At 42.8% G+C, this 19,797-nt stretch overlaps 2 protein-coding genes across 5 annotated transcripts; both read left to right on the plus strand.

The window, feature by feature from the left end:
* The first annotated feature begins 1,617 nt into the window (after window positions 1–1,617).
* Window positions 1,618–9,958, plus strand: grnb (granulin b). Of its 2 annotated transcripts, XM_028430696.1 has the most exons (18): window positions 1,628–1,743; window positions 2,014–2,026; window positions 2,140–2,228; window positions 2,753–2,893; window positions 2,980–3,120; window positions 3,586–3,699; window positions 4,401–4,542; window positions 5,093–5,199; window positions 5,814–5,943; window positions 6,043–6,134; window positions 6,294–6,432; window positions 6,610–6,707; window positions 6,833–7,066; window positions 7,159–7,395; window positions 7,539–7,793; window positions 7,900–8,133; window positions 8,231–8,491; window positions 8,588–9,958. In XM_028430696.1, exons 3-18 carry the CDS (start codon window positions 2,217–2,219, stop codon window positions 8,729–8,731), a joined length of 2,481 nt encoding a protein of 826 aa, XP_028286497.1. In that variant the 5' UTR covers window positions 1,628–1,743; window positions 2,014–2,026; window positions 2,140–2,216; the 3' UTR covers window positions 8,732–9,958. The 2 variants fall into 2 exon arrangements, with proteins under 2 accessions (XP_028286498.1, XP_028286497.1); XM_028430697.1 differs by lacking the exon at window positions 2,140–2,228 and having other exon boundaries at window positions 1,618–1,743; window positions 2,014–2,098.
* A 2,166-nt stretch (window positions 9,959–12,124) lies between these two features.
* On the plus strand, window positions 12,125–19,441 carry map3k14b (mitogen-activated protein kinase kinase kinase 14b). Of its 3 annotated transcripts, none has more exons than XM_028431068.1 (16): window positions 12,125–12,238; window positions 12,560–12,625; window positions 13,565–13,800; window positions 13,891–13,966; window positions 14,040–14,748; window positions 15,009–15,143; window positions 15,270–15,399; window positions 15,640–15,768; window positions 16,245–16,349; window positions 16,461–16,624; window positions 16,709–16,859; window positions 17,091–17,663; window positions 17,742–17,848; window positions 17,929–18,049; window positions 18,124–18,224; window positions 18,357–19,441. In XM_028431068.1, exons 3-16 carry the CDS (start codon window positions 13,566–13,568, stop codon window positions 18,519–18,521), a joined length of 2,901 nt encoding a protein of 966 aa, XP_028286869.1. In that variant the 5' UTR covers window positions 12,125–12,238; window positions 12,560–12,625; window position 13,565; the 3' UTR covers window positions 18,522–19,441. The 3 variants fall into 3 exon arrangements, with proteins under 3 accessions (XP_028286869.1, XP_028286870.1, XP_028286868.1); XM_028431069.1 differs by lacking the exon at window positions 12,560–12,625 and having other exon boundaries at window positions 12,131–12,238; window positions 14,040–14,410; window positions 14,546–14,748; window positions 18,357–19,438; XM_028431067.1 differs by lacking the exon at window positions 12,560–12,625 and having other exon boundaries at window positions 12,131–12,238; window positions 18,357–19,439.
* The last annotated feature ends 356 nt before the right edge of the window (window positions 19,442–19,797 follow it).

The following is a 19,797-nucleotide window of genomic DNA, read 5'->3' on the forward strand; positions in this document are numbered from 1 at the left end:
GCTCATCCGTTTAGAAAACTTGAAGCGATTAATGTTTTGCTTTGTATTATTTTATAGAGTGAAAACATAGGGAGGCTGTATAAAAGTCATGTTGTTTCTTTTTATCATTCATTCGCTTGCTGTTCATGGGCCTGTCAGTATAGCCTACAGTACTGAACTAAAAAAATGTGATGTAACCACAGCCATGAACATGAATTCCTGCTGAACTGTCGTGTCCACTGCTGTAAATGTATGTTTTTTCTGGACCAGATATGGAATTTTTATGAGTTGTGCAGTTGTGGATTTTCTTTTTTTTTCCTCTCTTTTTTTACACAGAGATGTGTTTTTCTCAGTACATTTTTGTGAACAGAAAGTATTCAATCACAAGAAGCATCCATTGAGAGGACACTTCAAACCTGACAACCTGCTTTGTTAGATATTTGAGGACTGAGAACTGTAGGCCTTCATCCTGTGCAGTAAATCATTTGCTTCATAAACCTGGTCAGTTGTTTGTAAACTGTAAATTGATTCTTTCTGTACATGAGACGAAATAGAAATAAATTTGTTCCCACCGTCCGTCAGCGTTGGAAATTTTATTTTGAAAAACATTACTATGATATGCATACATGCATGTTAAAATGTGTAAACAACATTTTTTCCACTTTGCCATTATTTAGCACAAATGAAGTCAGGGAAAAAACAAGTGGGTAATACTAGTAATATCGGTATCTTTAGCAGCAATAATGTGAAGTAATGGTTTCCTGTTACATTATCAGTGTCTCACATTGAGAGACATTGGACATTCTCTTATGAACAGACCTCTTAATGTCCCACCACAGCATTACAATAAGGTTGAGGTCTGGACTTTGACTAGCCCATTCCAAAATCTTGATTCTTTGATTAGCTGCTGTGTTTAAGATCATTGTTCTGTTGTATGTATGTATTTCCACCAAGCTTTAACTGTCAGACAGATGGACTCACATTTGTCTCTAGAACACTCTGGTATACAGAGGACTTCATGATCCACTCAATGACTGCAAGGTGTCCAGGTCCTCTGGCTGTAAAACAAGTCTAAACCATCAGTCTTCCACCACCCTGCTTGACAGTGTGTATGAGGTGTTCCTGCTGAAATGCTGTGTTTGGTTTTCAGCAGACATGGTGGTGAGCATTAAGACCAACAACTCCACTTTGGTCTCATGTGTCCATAGGACATTGTTCCACAAGTGCTGTTCTTTGTTCAGATGCAGTTTAGTGAACCTCAGTCCTGCTTCCATGTGCTTTTTAGATGAGTATTATTTAGAAGAGTATTTCTCCTGGTATCCCTTCAAACAAACTCTACTTGTTCAGTCTTTTAATTGTGCTGTCACATTAACATTGAGCATGCTCAGTGAGGTCTGTACATAAACAATTTACTAACCATTTGTTTTGTGCTGTGTAATTTTACTAATTACTAATAATCTTGAGAATGCTTGTCTTTTTAGAATAATTAAAAACAAATTGTAGTAGAACATTTTTTAAATTACAGTGGAACGAGTGGTAGGTTATATTTTTTATGTCAGAATAAACTTGTTAGCCAGCCTTCTCCTAGCAGCAGTGATGCACTGTCCCTTTAAGAGCTGTCACATGTAAGTGTGTCATGTGATTATTTGAGTTTCAGTAAATAGACTCACACAATATTTGCATTGTGCTCTCAGACTGTTTCCGAAGCTGCATTAAATACCACATTTATGTGATCAGTTGATGGTTCCACACCATACCTACTAGGTAAGAAAAATAATCCGCTTTCCTACGAGAATGAATACATCACCGCGGCAAGCCATTCAAACGTGCTAGCTTTATTGTTAGCCCCCTAGCCTGCTAAGCTAACTTGTTTTAATTTGGATTATTAAAGCTAACGTTACCTAGCTCGCACATTTCAGCTGCTTCCTCGCGGCTAGTCATATTTACACCTGCTAGAAATATTTTTATGTTATTGAAAAGTGTTGTCACAGAGAAGAACGTCGTCTGACTTTGTTTTTTTGTTGTTTTTTTCAGGTTGCAAGAGGAGGTATGCAGCACAGGGCTATTTGTTGATAACAGCTAACCTCTTTCTGCCTGCTCTAATTTGAAGATAACCATGGTAAGGCAGAGAATGAGATGAATGTCTTTATATTTCAACAGCAAAACAGGAGCTGGCATTTCAACACACAACAGGAAAACCACATGTTTTAAACAAGAGGACCTGTGTTTTAACTAACATGTCACAACAAGTATGTGTTAACACGGTGGTTAACATGTCCTCCTAAATTAGCCTGACCATCTTTTAATAAACAGCAATATAGCCACACAGACCATACTTATCTAGCAACAATAACAAATTGTTGGTTTGCTAATAATATTGTGAATAATATTGTGGAAGTTGACTGTAGTCATGATTCACATAACTTCTTTTGTGTGTTTAAGCCTTGAGAATGCGTATTTCATGTATAATAACTTAGTTCCAGAATCAATGAGTGGAACATAAAGTATGAAACAGTATATTTGCTGTAGTTTAAAATCAGTATTTGTGTGAAACTGCCACTGTTTTACATACCCTAAAAGAAATTTGATGTGGAAAACCAGCTGGAATGCTTGCAGAGCTGCCCCTCATACTTAAATTTGCTTTCCTTCTTTACATTGGTGAAATTTTTCCTCTGGCTGAAGGAAACAATAAGAATGTGTAGTATATCAGAGTACATTGCAACATATAAGATTGCTGACAGGCCTGTCCTCTGCTTCTTTTTTTCTTGCTCAGACACTGCAGATGGGGATCTTGTGTCTGGCTTTAATAGGCCTGAGCACAGCGCTGGTGTGTCCTGATGGAGGCATGTGCGAGGACAAAAACACCTGCTGCAAGAACACAGCAGGAGGATACGGATGCTGTCCACTTCCTCATGTGAGTTACTGACCTGTGAATTATTTTTTCATCCTGCACATTAATGATTGCGGTTTGGTCTCATGTTTGTTTGAATCTGTTCACAGGCAGAGTGTTGTTCAGACCATCTCCACTGCTGCTATGAAGGGACAGTGTGTGATCTGGTCCATCAGAAATGTGTTAATAAAACAGTTTCTCTGCCCTGGATGAGTCGACTTCCGGCTAAACAGGCCCTCCTGGTTCCTCAGGTAAATAAAAACATGTCAATCTTAATATTTTCAGTTTTATCTGACTTATTTGGGTGACTGATTTTTTTTTTAGTGTGATTAGTGAATATAGGTCATCGGAAATTATTGTTAATTCGATACAAAACGTACAACACTGAGCACTGTTTTGATTGAATTACATGTTTAGACAAGGAAAAAAGTCAATGATGGGACCAAGTAAGGCTACAGATTTAGGATCCTGGCACTGCTAGATTTTCTCATGATTCCTAACATTCCTAACATTTTATCTTTCCATGAGGTAAGCAGGTTTCTGACCAAGTTTTAGCACATTTTTCCATGAAAGTTTCAAAGACCGGCCTCACTTTTTAAAAGAAACACAAGACTTCTGACCAAAAGGGAAAAATTAATGTACACTTGCTTTCCTGTTTCTTTTTGTCCATGCGGCTGTCATTGGTATGCACTGGCTGTTCTGTGTGATGGCTGCAGCTCGGAGAGAGAGTGAAGGCAGTCATTTGTCCAGATCAGGAGTCCGAGTGTCCCGATGACACCACGTGCTGCCAGCTTCCTGATGGCTCCTGGGGCTGCTGTCCATTAGCCAAGGTGCTACACATGAGCTTGCACACCCACTGTTTCCACCTAAAATCACTGGATCAACACAAACCCATGCACCTCACACCAAGAAATGTCTTGTGTGGTCTGACTGGGCCTGATAAACCGTAAAATCAAACCACAGATAGGGGAAGTAAAAGGTTATGTCATTGCTGTAGGATTTATTTGGCAACAATGCCTGTTTACCACACAAAGAGGATGTGAACATCACAACTGGAAGAGGAACAACGTCTTCTGTGCAGGTGGTGATGTTGTGGCATTCGTGTATGTACCTGGTACTGTTGACACTCATTCTGTTTCAGATGACTGTAGATGGTTTGTAAAACTACGTATGTGGGGTCATCCAGTGTAAAATGTATCAATAGTACACATCAAGCTGCACTGTTTACTACACCATTTACCTTTAGCCACAGCTAGATTCTTCACTACTTGATCAAATGTGAGGCTGCAGTCTTTGATCACAGGAAATTAGATGGCGTTTGTTTGACAGCATCTTGTTAAGTTGAGCCATTTGAATTCATAGAAAGAGGCATCATATCTAAATAAGCAAGAATTCACTTTTATTTTCTGGTTGCATGTGTGTGATTTTCTCTGTCAGTGTCTGCTTTGTAGGTCTATTTTATGTGTAGGCAGCCATGTCCTTGCCTGAACAGCGGTCCTGACTGTCAGAAATGATTTTCCTCTCTCTGCAGGCGGTGTGTTGTGAGGATAAGCGTCACTGTTGCCCCGAGGGAACACAGTGTGATCTCGTTCACTCAAAGTGTGTGTCTGCCTCTCTGGAGTCCTTCCCCATGCTGCAGAAACTGCCTGCAACAAAGAGGGATACTAATCCAGGTAGGGGATTCAATTCTAGCCACTCTGAGTACATCTGACCCCAAGCAAGCACTTAAGGCACAACACTGACAAAGAAAAACTCCACTTTAATGGGAAGGTACCTTCAGCAGGATCTGGCTCATAAGACAGGACCCTCCTGCTAATGTCCATATGGCATGCCAGGAGTATTTATGTGCCGTCTTATCAGTCCAAGTACAAGTTATCGCTATATAAAAATGAATTCAATCATCAGAGCAAAGAGAGAGGTAACATGCTTGTTGTGTGCTGATGCAAATGTTCACAGATGTAAGTTTACCCCGATTTGTGCACTGCCATCATTAATGTATCTGATTTGATCTTTACATGCAGCTTTTTGATCAAAAGTCTTATCTGTTGTTCTGAGGTACATATAAACTAAATTATGTACTATGTCTCTTTCTGTTGAATCCACCTTCTAAATAAACACCTTCCAACGACATGTTAGATTTGTGGTTTAAAAAAAAGTAGCTGTAGTCTCTCAATGTTTTTTCAGTTATACACAAACCATGATAACAAATTACTTCCTCTGCAGTTCCTGTTGTCGGTTCTGTGACGTGTCCTGGTGGGAAAACATGCCCAGATAGTTACACATGCTGCCTGCTAACCAGTGGAGAGTACGGCTGCTGCCCATACCCAGACGTATGTATGGAATAGTCAGTGCAATAGTCATGTCTGTCTTTCTGTCTATTATTCTCTATCTCTGTCTGCCTGTCTATCCGTCTACCATCTAGTCGATTGTTTGATTGTCCATAGCTTTTGTTTTTTCTACCTATGTTAACAAATTATTATTGCTACAAGTAGATCCAGTGCTGTTAAGAGAGACATTATATAGGACAGTTATTGTCCTGTTTTTGTATTTCCAGTGTTTCAAACATGACTCAAACACAGAATACAACAAGGAATCTTGTAATACTTGTGACTAAATAACAAGATTAAAAGAATCAGATTTTATATCACATATTAAATTACAGGCCCTGCAGCTTTCACAGGCTGCAGCAGTTCTGTAGTTTTAATTGGGTCACATCTTCAAAACTGCACAAAAGACAGTGAAATGTTGTGTAACTGTATCCCACCACCAAAGCCCAGGTCATGTAGAGACAGGTATGACATCACAATCTCAAACCGAAATCTCCAACAGGAAGTAAGAATTTTTGCACCGCTGTCTTTCTGCTTCTGCCGTTCTGTTTCCTACTGTTGTTTAAAAAAAAAAACTAACTAAACATTTTCCTCTTTAATATCTGAATCATGTGCAGGCCACATGCTGCAGTGATCATCTCCACTGTTGCCCTAGCAACACAATATGTGACCTGGAACATGGGGTGTGCAGGTCTGGTGAGATTCACATGCCCCTGTTGAAGAAGATCTCCACTCTGCCCAATGACAGTAAGCTGTTGTTACTGTACAGACACAGAGCCTTTATCTGATAGATTTTATTTTAGTTGTTTTCATCATGATGTTTTTTTTGACTTGTCATCACATCAGTTGAATGTCCAGACAAACATTCAGTGTGCCCTGATCAGACCACATGCTGTCAGATGACTAACGGAACATACGGCTGCTGTCCTATGCCCAATGTAAGTAGCCACTCCCAAATAAACTGGAACTATCCCACAGTTGTGCATTATCAAAATAAACTGCAGATCTTTTATTTACACACATCCTGTATCAGACTTTTTACATAATATATCTAGATTATGTCCACCTGACGCTTCCTCTTATTTATGTTCTTACAGGCTGTGTGTTGTTCAGATCATATCCACTGCTGCCCTGCAGGCACCCAGTGCGACCTGTCCCACAGCACCTGTGCGTCCACGCAGGCAAACACCCACATACACACAGCCATCACTGAGCTGCTGCCAGCGCAGAGCAGAGGTAGGACTCAGGTAGTCGCTAAGCCTCTGCACAGTTTTGTTAGCTTTGTTCTCATGCTTAATAACATTGCCTGTGTAGCAGTTTCATGGTGAGATTGTGGCCACCATGACTCGCAGGAATCTGAATTAGCTCTTTCAGGCAAAGTTTGCTTACGTGAGGTTTCTGTTTGTCTTTCAGTCCGTGCTGTTCCCTGCAATGCCTCTGTGGCCTGCGCTGACGGAAGCACCTGCTGCAAGTCATCAGAAGGAGAATGGGCCTGTTGTCCTTTACCAAAGGTAGCCAAACAATCCATCCAGCTACACAGGATTAAACAACATTGACCCGAAACCTGGAATCATGACTGAAGAAATCTGTGAGTCAGTGGTTTTTAATGTAAGTGTGTTTATTCCTCCCTCTGTAGGCTGTGTGCTGTGAGGACCACCTGCACTGCTGTCCCCACGGCACCATCTGTAACCTGGCAGCCTCCACATGCGATGACCCCACAGGCAGTGCGGTGATGCCCTGGCTCGGCCACACGCCGGTCTTCCAGTTACCAAACAAAAACAACAAATGTGACAAATCAACGTCGTGTCCTGGAAAATCCACCTGCTGCAAGACGACAAGTGGAGACTGGGCCTGTTGTCCTCTACCTCAGGTTATCTGAAACTTTTCCTTCCTCATACCATCAGAAATTCTGAAATTCTAAAAGTAAAACACTTATATTTACTCTCCTATCTTCCCTCCAAGGCTGTTTGCTGTAGTGATCACGTCCACTGCTGCCCTCATGGCACCATCTGCAACCTGGCGGCAGAAACATGTGACGACCCCTCAGGTGTCTCCCCATCTCTCCCTTTGCTGGCCAAGGTGTCCGTTCTCACCTCGCATGTGCGGGATGAGAGATGCGACAAGCAGACAAGGTGTCCAGGAGGCACCACCTGCTGTAAGACAGACTCAGGACAGTGGGCCTGCTGCCCCTTACCTCAGGTCAGCGTCCTCCTTTTTCACCATTAAGCTTTAAAATAGCCAAGGGTGTGTTTGTTTTTGTTGAGTGTCAACTGTGTTAGATATATTCAGGGTTCCTCAGGACTGTTCATGTTCACATGCTGCTCTGGCTTGCTTCTCTGCAGGCTGTGTGCTGTAATGATCACAAGCACTGCTGCCCCAAAGGCTACAAGTGCAATGTGGCCGAGCAGACCTGCGATAAGCCTGGTGAACTCAGCCTGCCCTGGTTCCAGAAGATTCCATCTCTGCATAGAAAGCCTGTTTCCGGTTCATCTGGGCCATCCAAGAACATGCGCGACGCCCAGACCAGCTGTCCCAGAGACACGACCTGCTGCTTCATGGACAAGACCCAGAAATGGGGCTGCTGCCCTCTGCCAAATGTAAGTGTGTTATTATTTTCCATCCTCACACTGCAGGAAATGAAATGGGGTTATGTGAAGGTTTGTGAATGGAACTGCCACAGAGTTGTTTTTTGTTGCTCTGCAGGCGGTCTGTTGCAAAGATGGAAATCACTGCTGTCCCAGTGGACACACATGTGAACCTCATAGGTCCTCCTGCTCCAGGGGCTCAAATGTCATACCCTGGTTCACCAAGCTGAGCGCTCTGACCAAGCCGAGCTCAGTGACCGACGTTAAGTGTGACAACAAGAGCAGCTGCGCCTCAGGCACAACCTGCTGTAAGCTGCCAACAGGAGACTGGGGTTGCTGCCCTCTGGTCAAGGTTCGGACCTCACTGCCTCTACAATCACAGTGATACAGCAACGTCATGCATCAGTAATATTAATCTGTACATTTTCTTCTTCTTCTTCCCTTCTCAGGCTGTTTGTTGTGCCGACCACGAACACTGCTGTCCTCAGGGCTACACCTGCAACATGCAGACAGGGACATGTGAAAAAAAGAGCCACGACGTGATCCTCTATTCCCTCCCTATGAGCAGAGTGGTGCAGTCCACATCAGAACGCAGCCCAGAGGACAAGGAGATTGTGCCATGCGACAGCACGGGGGAGTTTCAATGCTCCAAGCAGGACACCTGCTGTAAGATCTCGGCTACAGAATGGGGCTGCTGCCCCTCACCCAGGGTATGTTTGCCAGCACCGGTCACATTATATGGTTGTAATTTGTTTTTTTAGACACACAAGTAATTAACTAAAAAGAGCAATTATTTGTGTTTCCAGGCTGTCTGCTGCTCTGACTCAAAGCACTGCTGTCCTGCTGGATACCTGTGCGACTTGAAGGGTGGAGGATGCAGCGCACAGTCGCAGCTGACCTGGGACAGTTTGTTCGGTGACAGAAAGACTTATGTCCCTCATGGACTTTAATGGACCCCCCCCAAAAAAAAAAAAAAGAGGGGCTTTTTCTCCACTTCCTGTTTGATTTCTTTGAATGTGTGTTCACCATGTTTTTGCACTGCTAAGTAGTTATAGGTGTGGAGACGATTTGGAAAAAATGCAGGTATCTCTGTTTTAATTTAGAAGTAGTAGAAGCACTTTGCAGGAAGGTCATTCACTGATACTCAGTAACACTTCCTGGAAATCACTCCAAGCTGAAGGCCAGGTTTTTCTCTACTGTCAACAAATCCCATCAAAACACCAACATACTGAGGAATATTTTTTAAGACTTCCGGTTGCACATTTCTATTTCCTTTTTTAACTGGGGTTTGTTGACAAGTAAGAAAGCCATTGCTCCATTTTTTTTAATCTATTCTGACCCTCATTACTTAAAGTGCTCAGCACTCCTTCACACACTGAAACATGAATGTACTCGCTGCCTTATTGTGAGCTTTCTAAGCATCTTGTCAGACCAGACTGAAATTTACTCCACTTATTATCTCCATAATTTGATCCACACAACTTGAAGTGAAGTGTCAACCATGATCCAAAATTTCGTTTAAAGTTTTAACATCTGAAAACACTGGTACATTAAAGGTAGTTTTAAGAATGAATCCCTTTTTATGATAAATGATGAGACTGCAGTTTACTTAATGGCCACAGGTGTCAGGTTTTCTCAATTTTACATTTAGTTTCTTTCAGTTCAGTTATTTGCTTCTTTATGTTCCCACTTAGTGAGGCAAGTCCTCATGTGTTTGTTGGGGCATGTTGATTTTACTCCTTTTACAGGCCCACAACAGTGAAGATTATTGTTGCAAAGGTGCGATGTTTGGTTTATTTAACTTGATGAAAATTAGATGACTGCACAATGATGACTTATGCCTTCTTTGGGAATCAGAGTGTTATTGGAAAATCTTTTGTGTGTGTTTGTGCGCTGGGCTGGGCTTTTGGGTGAGGGTGGGGGTTCTTTAAACACAACCAAGATGTATGTAACAAAAAACCACTCAGGAGTTTTTATGTTGGTACAACAGCAACATTTTCAGCCATTATATTGCTGTAGTTGGATGAAGGAAACACTAAGGGGGCACTTCAACTGTGATTGTTGGAGGAAATGTTAACATCAAGTATACTTTAAATTTATTGTCTTTTCATTTAAATTTAGCTTTTTATGCATAATGATTGGACCCATCCTGAAATAAATATTTACTCTCCACATTATGTTGCGTTCATTTTTCCTTTTTTTTAAAGAACGAGGTGGGGGACAAACTTCTTAGAAATATCAGCTGGATCGATGTGATAATTAAACTGGCTGAGGTCATCCTTTGAGTTCATCAGTGGTCAGGATGTGCAGACACTCACACAACAAGCCCACACAAACACACTTCCTCTGGCCTTTTCGCTCCGTATCCTGTTACCCCCGCCACCACCCAGCCTGGCTGCGTCATCACAAAGTTGTTATGACGACCCGGGTAAACAGGAGATAGCTGAGTGGAGATGTAGCAGGGGTGGGCTGTAAGGGTAAGGCTCTGCCCCACTTTACTGTCAGCTTGGGCTAATGCCAAGCTTCATTACACCACCTGCCCTCTGGTGGTGGCAAACAGACATGGCAGTTCTTCTGCTTGAGTTGAAAACAAAGCTCTAAATGAGGTCAGATGCTGTGAGGCCTCATTGTTGAGTTACTCCTATCAAATAATGCAGACTTGTTTTGTCAGCATAAAGAATGTGTTTAGAAATATTTTAAACTCCAATATGTGAGACCCTTTTTAACAATTATATTATACAAGACAGATGGGTTAAATTTTGATATTGAAAATCTTCCGGTGATGTTTTTTATTATTACATTTTAGATCTATGAGCTTTTCCTTTGTGATTCAGAAACTCTTCAGGTCTAGACTTGGTTAAATCCTTCACTAGTGTCTCTGCAGTTGTTCTTGGCTCTTTAGACACATCTCTCACTAGTTTTCTTTCCAGAACCTTCCACATTTTTCTCTTCCTCTGTCAGTCTTGTTCTGTTTGACTGAAACTTGAAGCTCTTTGATAAACTCGTAGATCTTTTCCTGCTTTAGAGACATTAACAATTTCTTGCACTTTTGTCATGATGCTTTCACAAGTGTTGAGACAAAGTGTTACTTGTTATACTGTGTGTGTGTGCTGCAGGATATCCTCACTTTTAAGTGCAGATCAAATGTTTACAGGGCCACTCAGTTAAAGCAAAGACTACATAGTAGCTAACTGGCTCCAAAACTTAGTCTCAGTGTTGTCAGTGAGGCTGTAACTAAAAATATTATTCTTCTGATTCATTGATTCCATCAGTTTCTGTGAGTTGGTGGGGCGCTAAAGAAGCTGAGGAGGCTTTTCAGTTCTATGTTTAGCCAACTTGACTCACCAACAGCAGAGAGGACTGAAGTGACAAAAACCCTTTGACGTGTGAGCAAACTTTCTGCACAGCCCCACTATTGGTCAGCCAATGATCCCATTCAGATGTTGCCAGGGAGAGGGACCCCTCCACCCAAATCACAGGCATAACACACACACACACAAATACACACACGGCTCTCACACTCCCTCCTCTGGTATTTTGTTAATTCCAAGAGTCCAGTCGGAAGAAGAAGTGTGTCTCTGTGTTTGGACAGATGGTCACATACCGGTGGACTCTCCTAAAAAACAAGCTAAACAAACCACTATTTTTTGAACATTAGTATGAATGCTTAGATTTTATTGTAGCAACAAAGCTTACAATTTCATACATATCCAAATATTTGTGGCTGCACCCCCCCCCCCCCCCTTTTTGTTATTTATATTAAACTACACACAAACGTTTGTTAGGCATTATATAGGTTGGAAGCAGGACTTAAGTTCACTAACCTGCATCTGAACAAAGAACAACACTTGTGGAACAATGTCCTATGGACACATGAGACCAAAGTGGAGATGTTTTGTCTTAATGCTCACCACCATGTCTGCTGTAAACCAAACACAGCATTTCAGCAGAAACACCTCATACACACTGTCAAGCACGGTGGTGGAGGACTGATGGCTTGGACTTGTTTTACAGCCACAGGACCTGGACACCTTGCAGTCATGGAGTGGACCATGAAGTCCATCTGTTTACCAGAGTGTTCTAGAGACAAATGTGAGTCCATCTGTCTGACAGTTAATTGCACAGTGACTGCACACTGAATGAGCTTACTTCTGACTAAAACAGCTTCAAGTGTCACTGAGGGCATCTACCTACTTTATCCATCCAGCGTGTGTGGAGGCTGCTGTGGGTGTGGGTGGGAGGGAGGTATGGAGGGAGGGTAGGGGTGACCGAGGTGTTAGGGCTCATAATTCAAACACATGGTGGACCAATCAGGGAGGCCTGCGTGGGCAGAAAGCCGGTAGGTTACACTAATAAACACATGACACAGGACACACTCGGACACAGAGCCAGGGACAGAAAGACATCTTTCTGCTGGATTTTACCTGAACCTAAGACCAGCTGAGAGTCCTTCTGAGGTAATGTGGAGCTCATCTTTGATTTGCTGGAAGTGGTTGGGTCAGAGTTAGTAGTACAGGAAGTGTGGCTGCACTACAGGAAGAGTAGAGTATAGGATATGGAAGTAGTGTTTAACATGCATGAGCTGGAAGACTGATCCGAGTGTCCATAATTGACCCTGTCACTTGTGTTAAGGTAGAAATTAACATACCTGTTTATTCACATGTGCTGCCACACTTTTACAGCTGCATTATCAAACCGAAGCACTTCAGATATGCTCTCATGGAGGCTCTGTATGAGCGTCTTTATGAGTGGGACATGTGTCTGTTTTGATCTCCCAGTATTGGCTGTCAACATGGCGAGCGGCGAGGAAGAGAGACTCTGACAGCTGGATGGCCCAGTGGAAGGCATGTGGCTGCTCCTCTGCGTGCCAAATCTCTGCATGCTATTTATACTTACCTTGCCAGGCTCGCCCCTGGTGTCTGTTCATTCACGCCCGCTCCACAGCAAATGCCACCACATTACAGCCAAGGGCCAATTACACATCAGTTGTTCCTACAAAGTAGTGGATTTTCTGTATATGAATTTGAATCCTGTTTTCGGAAATTATATTTAAATTCTAGTGAAACCAAAAAGATATGAGTATGAATTTTCTTTTCATTGTCTTTATTAATATGAAACTGCAACTTGCAAATTTCAAAAGAAAGTATAAATACATCAATTCTTCTTTGGTGAATCTCTCAAGCACCTCTAGATTTGATGAGCTGCTGTTCATAAGTACCAAGATTAAGTACAGATTTCAAGATTCCTGACCAAAGGTCATTCAGTCACAGCATAGTCTACATATTATAGTTGCACACCAATCAGTTTGCACTATCTCTAAACAAATAGGACAGTTCCTGAAGGGGTTACTAACAATAGTGTCTGTTATGATTTAGAGTTCAGGTGAAGACCCAAAAAGCCAAAATGTACAACAGGAGAGCTATATTCAAAGACAATTAGGGTGTGGCAGGTAATCAACACCAGGAGGAAGCGAAACACACACATGCAAGGCAAGACTATTAAAATAAAACAGGAAATACAAGGACAAGAAATGTTCAAACAAGACACTAAATACACCAGAAAAACAGCCAAGACAACCAAAGAGTACAGAAAAACAAAACCACTATACAGCTCATGACTTCTGCCTCAAAAAAACTCTGTGTCTGAATGTATCAGAACAAATCACCCACATCTAAGACTCGTAAAAGGCTCTGTCTTCGAAGTGCTTTTATTGTTAAATGTGTATGTATTTCTCTAATTTTGTGTTTTTGTTCACCTTTCTGTTGTCTCATTGGCATACCCAGGATGTTCAATTCCAGCACACCATTCACCATTGTGACCGGCGGCTCTGAGCTCACATTTCTTGGCAAAAACGATGACAGCCAACAAGGATGTGAGGAGGAGAAGGACTCACTGGTCCAGGCCATTGCCCCCCATCTTACACATGTGATGCGACATGGCACTGCCAAGCATGTGGCCACCGAGGGGCACAAAGCATCTAAGGAGAATGCTTTCGTCTCTATTGTTGCGCAGGCTGAGAGTAAGATGGAGTCCAAACGATCAGCATTCATTTTGTTGTCAGTTTTTTTTATAGTTTTAACATGTAATGTGTTTTTTGTGTGTGATTTAGGAGAAGACTTCCAGGAGTTCAGCCCCACTAGCACCCAGTGTCCCTTCTCACGATCTCAGGTCCTCCAAAAGCACAGGTACTCATACGCAATACTCACATTGCTTCCTTTATGACCCTACAACATCTCATCAGTCAGCTATCATTGGCAGGTGTCTCTATAAGGAAGCTGCCCTCATGAGTGATACAGAGGATGAGGAGTCAACCAAAGCCCCTCAGTACCATCTCCAAAGGAAACAACGCAGGAAAACCAGGCCCAGACAGATCCAGGAGGAAGGGGAAGAACCTCCGATCATCAGAGGTCTGTGGGTGCAGGAGATCGACTGGCTGAAGTCAGCGGACAGGGAGGTGACGTTACTGGCTGATATCATACCGCCTCCGCCTGAGTTTACAGACACACACGCTTGCAGCAACGCAGACTCCTGCAGGTCCATGTGCACAGACGACACATCCAGCAGCGATGACAGAGGAGACTCTGATTCTGACTGCAGCCTGGACTGTGAATCTATTCACACTCATGAAAGTGAGTCGGACACGTCGTGCTGTGTTGAGGACATTGGCATACAAACACCAGATCAGTTTGAAATAGAAGCAAATGAGTCTGATCTGACCTTTGACCTGATGCACGTATCTGGATTTAACACTTCTGACTCTACAGGGTTTGTGCAAAGCATGCTGGGACTTTCAGACGATGCGCACAATTCTGTGACTACACAAGCTTTCGGTTTTGATGAACTGAGAGGCAGAGTGACGCAGATACCCAAGCTCTTTGTTTCAGCATCCTTCAGAGATTTGATGAGACAGATTCTGTGGAACTGGAACACTACAAAAGCTGCACATGAAGGACTCATATTTCACCATGTAAGACATATATTTACACATTTTGATATTAAAAACGTGCATAGAAATGGACCTTTTGGCACATTTACCTCGCCTTTCTAATCCTTTGTGACCTGTGCTGTGTCAGACCAATTTACATGTCAATAATGGTCCCTCCCTGCCTTAGTTTTTCCATGTGTGTACAGGGATCCTGTTAAATTTGGATCAAGACCCAAGCAGATACTTCTTATTTAGCTGTTCTTTATCCTTTAACTGCTCTGCTTTTCTCTCGCACCCTGGAGGATCTCCAGCCCTGCTGTTCTCAGTACAGAGAGGGAGAGGAATACTGCATTCTTCACCACATCCAGAACGGCTCATACGGTGATGTGTTCTGCATCCAGGACAAAAGCACTGGATTCAAATGTGCTGCCAAGAGTGTGAGTCATTCATTAAATCCAGACATGCTTCACCCAAGAAATATTCTCCAGCGGCTAAAAACCCTGAAATGTTGATTTCATTCAAATTACAGTGTCGTTCTGCTCACTGTTGTCCGTTAATTTCAGATTCCACTGAGTCACTTCAGCTGCGAGGAGGTGAGCACGTGGAGCGCTCTGAACTCTCCTCGAGTTGTGGAGCTGTTTGGTGCTGTGAGGGAGGGGATGAACATCGTGCTCTTCATGGATCTGAAGCCAGGTAATCTAAAGTCATGTTTAAAAGTGGGCACCCCCTTTTTTGTGTAAAAACATAAGGAATAAATTATCTGATCATAGTGGGTCTTAGTGTCAGACAAACAGATGTGTTATTAAGTCCCCTCTCAGATTTTGTTAGGCTTTTACACAAAATATAAAGGTTCAACTTAACATTTTGAATAAACTATAAGAACCTCTGAGGGGGAGTCTCAAAGATTAACCTGATTATTCCCAACCTTTCCAGCTTGTTTGGCTCAGCTTCTAAAAGAGATGACTAGCCTACCTGAAGATTTGGCCTTGCATTACCTTCATCAAACATTGGAGGCATTGGAACACCTGCACAACAGAAACGTGCTTCACTTGGATGTCAAAGGTGTGTTTTAAAAGTTTAAAACATATGTGTTGTTGGCTGAGAATCCACAGTTTCTCCCCTGCAGTGGATTTGATATTATCAGTAGCACTGACAGGGAGGCAGCCCAGTAAAGCCTGGAGCTGGTTTTTCTGCTGTCAGCTAGCATCCCAGAGGTGGTACCTAATCCTAAAGTGACACCTCACCCCTGAGCAGGAGGGGTTTCAGTCAATTTAGGCCCCTCCGTTGTGTCTAAGCTGTGTTCTAGAGGGTTCACAAAGCCAACAAAAAGCCAGCCTCGTCAGATCAGGTCTTCGTGAAGAAGGAAGAAAAAAAAAAGTTGTGTATTTTTGGACATGATGTTCAGGAGTTGAGCTCCCTGTGTACCTGTCACCCTGACAGGCTCTGACAGCTGCCTGTTTCACAGTCAACTGTTTCATAATGAGCACCAAATGCAAACAAGCTGTCTCACTAAATCCTCTGTGTTGATTTTATTCCAGTTGACAATGTGCTGCTGTCTGCAGACTGCAGAGACACATTCCTCTGTGACTTTGGTCTCTCAGAGACTTTAGATGACAGTGGATGGAGCACCAAAGCATTCAGGGGTAAGTTTACAATAAAGTATCTGACCTCCAACACCCGCTAGCAGCATAAGAATGCTAAGAAATGAGCATTGTCTAAAAAAAGTAAAATTTAGGGGTTTTTCGTGGGTGTAGGAGCTGGCTTCCCTGGCACAGAGAGCCACATGGCCCCCGAGGTGGCTCAGGGTGATCAGCTGTGTGCCAAGGCTGATGTGTGGAGCAGCTGCTGCATGCTGCTGCACATGCTCAATGGATGCCAACCGTGGATACGATATTATTCCCCTCCATTGTGTCTCCAGGTGATAACATCTTGTTGCTAAATGAATCATTTCTACCCTGAAAGGGACAAAGTATACCAATTGACTGTCATTCTTGTCTGTCAGATTGTGAATAAGCCACCACCTCTGTGGGAGGTACCGTCCAACTGCAACAACTTCACAGCCCAAGTGTTCAGAGCCGGACTCCAGAAAGATCCAGACAGACGAGCTTCAGCTAAAGAGCTCAGGAAGAGAACAACCAAGGCTCTCAGAGCAGGTTGATGCATGTCATGTTTACATATTTATAAAAAAATGTCTATATCAATGATTTATGAGACCTGCATGCCCAGGTTTGTGAACTTTTATTGGGCTAGATGCCATAACTCTCTAAAAGAGGGGACCTAGGATTGACCCCTGAGGCACTCCAAGCCTTTTGGCCAATGAAGAGATGTACTATCAATCTCCATATTGCTGTGTTGCATCATTCCAGTAAATATTTTTGCTACAGTTGGAGGTCTCAGTTTGAAGTCCGTCAAATTTGCCTGTGAGAAGCTGTATCACGTTCAGAGCCAGAGCGAAGACCTTTCCAGTTTTTTGCCCCCTGAGATCCCTGAAACCCTAAAGACACCGTCAACCTGCGCCTCAGCACCCAGGATGCACTGGGTGAGCCCTTGGAGAACCACAGCGGTGGATGAGGATAGCAACGACTGGGAAGATGGGGACTCTGAAGTAGAGACAAACTCCTCAACTAGGGAGTGGGACTCTGAGCCCAAATCACTGAGGGACGATTACATAACAGACTGGGAGAGTGGATCGGATTTAGAGGTGGATATATACATGGCAGAGGAGGAATATACTCAGGAGAAGTGGCTTAGAACTGACAGGGATTATGAAGGGGACTGGGAGGAGGAGGAAGAGGGAGATGAAGAAGAAGAGGAGGAGGAGGAAGAAGAAGAGTGTGACTCCTCATCCACAGAGTACCTTTGTGCTCTCAGAGGGGTTTTCCCTTTGCTGCAAAAAGGCCAAAAGACAAATGAGGATCCATGGGGATCGGAAGCGGAGCTGGAATACCTGCGAGACGGTGAGTCCAAAAAAACTCTTCATGATGGAGACAGATCTGCCACAAGAAGAGTACACCATAATGGGGTCTCTTTCATAGATGTACCTTTGGGCACCACAGTTAAGACTCCGTCTCCTGAACCCCGAGACGACCCCCCCTCCTGTTTCAGCTGTTCGGACACATCGCAGATCGATCCCTCAGAGAAGGTGTGATGCATGTGTTGCTGTATGTGTAAAGTACTCTCACAAAAATATCACCTCAACAATGTTCTCCTTCTGTGTCCAAGGACTCTGACCATTCGTCTGATGACCTCAGTTCTGGCGTCTTCTCTTCTTGCACCAGTCGCAGAGACACACACTTGGAGTGGTTGGTTTCATCCAATCAGCCGTCCTTATTCTGCTTTGAGGGTAAGATAGAGGCATGAAGGTGTCACTGGTTGATTGATTTTTAAAAAAAAAAAATACTTGTGATACATTTGCAGGTGTTGAAGTCTGGATTGAGAATGATCAGGGTGAGTGTCTAAGGATCCGTGAACGCCGCCGGGTCAAAGTGGGCCATGTCGCAATAGGAATCAGTGATCAGGTAGCAGTAACATTTAACATTATGAATGAAAATGTCATTCACATTTCTGGTGCTGTTTAATAGAGTGAAGACATTTTAACACAACATTTCAGACACAGTTAGAATCAAGTTTCTCTCCGGTCTGTTGCTCAGATCTCAGGGAAGGCCTTCACATTGGAAACCCTAGACAGGAAGAGAGTGTCCTATGAACAAGAGATCCAAGAGTCTGGCATGTGGCTCCTGTGTGTTCCTGCTCCCAACAGATGTCAACGTTGGGAATGGAGGATCAGGGACGGCAAGCTGGAACTCAGAGAATGAGACAAAGACCATCCCTTGTTTTATTGATGTGAACTTTCAAAAATGATACTATTTTCTGGTTCTCAATTATTTACAGTAGACATAGTGTGACTAAAGACACACATGTGTAGCAATAGAGAAGGTAAATGCTCAGTTAGCAATTTATTAGGAACAGGAGACTAAGCCTGGATCGGCCTACATCGGACAAACTGAAGTCCACTAAACTAACTGCCGTGTTCATTAAACCAGGGCCTGACAGTGTCCAGAAAACATTCCTTACACCATCACAGCAGCAGCAGCAGCAGCAGCAGCAGGACTGTTGACACAAGGCAGGTCAGCTCCATGGATTCTTACTGTTGATTCTGCAGCCTCAGCACAAACAGACGGACTATGCGTTTGTTCAGTGTACCGGGCGTTTATGTGTACTGCTGCAATATGATTGGCTGTTTGGATAATTGCATTAATGAGCAGGTGCTCCTAATAAAGCACCGAGTGAGTGTGAAAACTATAAGAGAGAGAGAACAGATACATGAAAGCAGACACTGCACATGTCCAGCTGTCTGTGTAAATGCTGAACATGTAGTTCAGGTGTCTGCTGGAACAAAATCTGAATGATGTATGTATTCCATTTGTTACTTCTCTGTATCATTTTTTGTTTTAAAAAATGTTTATTTTGCCGTTAAGAAGAAGCAAAACAAATCCAATGATTTAGCATTAGTTTATTTGTTTTGATGTGGAGACAACAGTCTGTTGAGTCACCTGGTGTATTTCTCGGTGTACGCAGCCTTTTTTACCCACAAGACTTAAATACTTGAACGTAGCTGAGTTTTTTTTTTAAATCTAAGTAAAAATATCTCAGATGAAGAAGTTGTCTTGTCATTCTCATTGACTGTTTTTCACTGTCTCACTGACATGACAGTGGATGTGACCCTCACAGGCGTTATGTGTGAAACACATAATTTTTTTCCCTCTCTGCCATTACTTATTTAGCAAAAATGAAGAATGAAGTGAATAATCTTTCTCACTGTAGAACGTTGAACTCCAAATAGCCTGGATATTTTATACAATTGATCTATGTCTGTTTTTATTGAGGTCTGCACACCTGCTGATGATCAATTCATCAAGGAGTGATGATCAGCAGCACCTGCTGCAGCTCACACAATTAAATCCTATGGAAGCAGTGAGAGGGGACGCACTACTGAACATGTGTTTTTTTCCCCCCTTCATTTTTGCTAAATAATGGCACAGTAAAAAAAGTTGCTTTTCATTTGTATTTATATTTTCCTAATACTAAGAT

This window comes from Parambassis ranga, chromosome 19 (genome assembly GCF_900634625.1).
Source record: "Parambassis ranga chromosome 19, fParRan2.1, whole genome shotgun sequence".
NCBI classification, from domain to species: domain Eukaryota; kingdom Metazoa; phylum Chordata; class Actinopteri; family Ambassidae; genus Parambassis; species Parambassis ranga.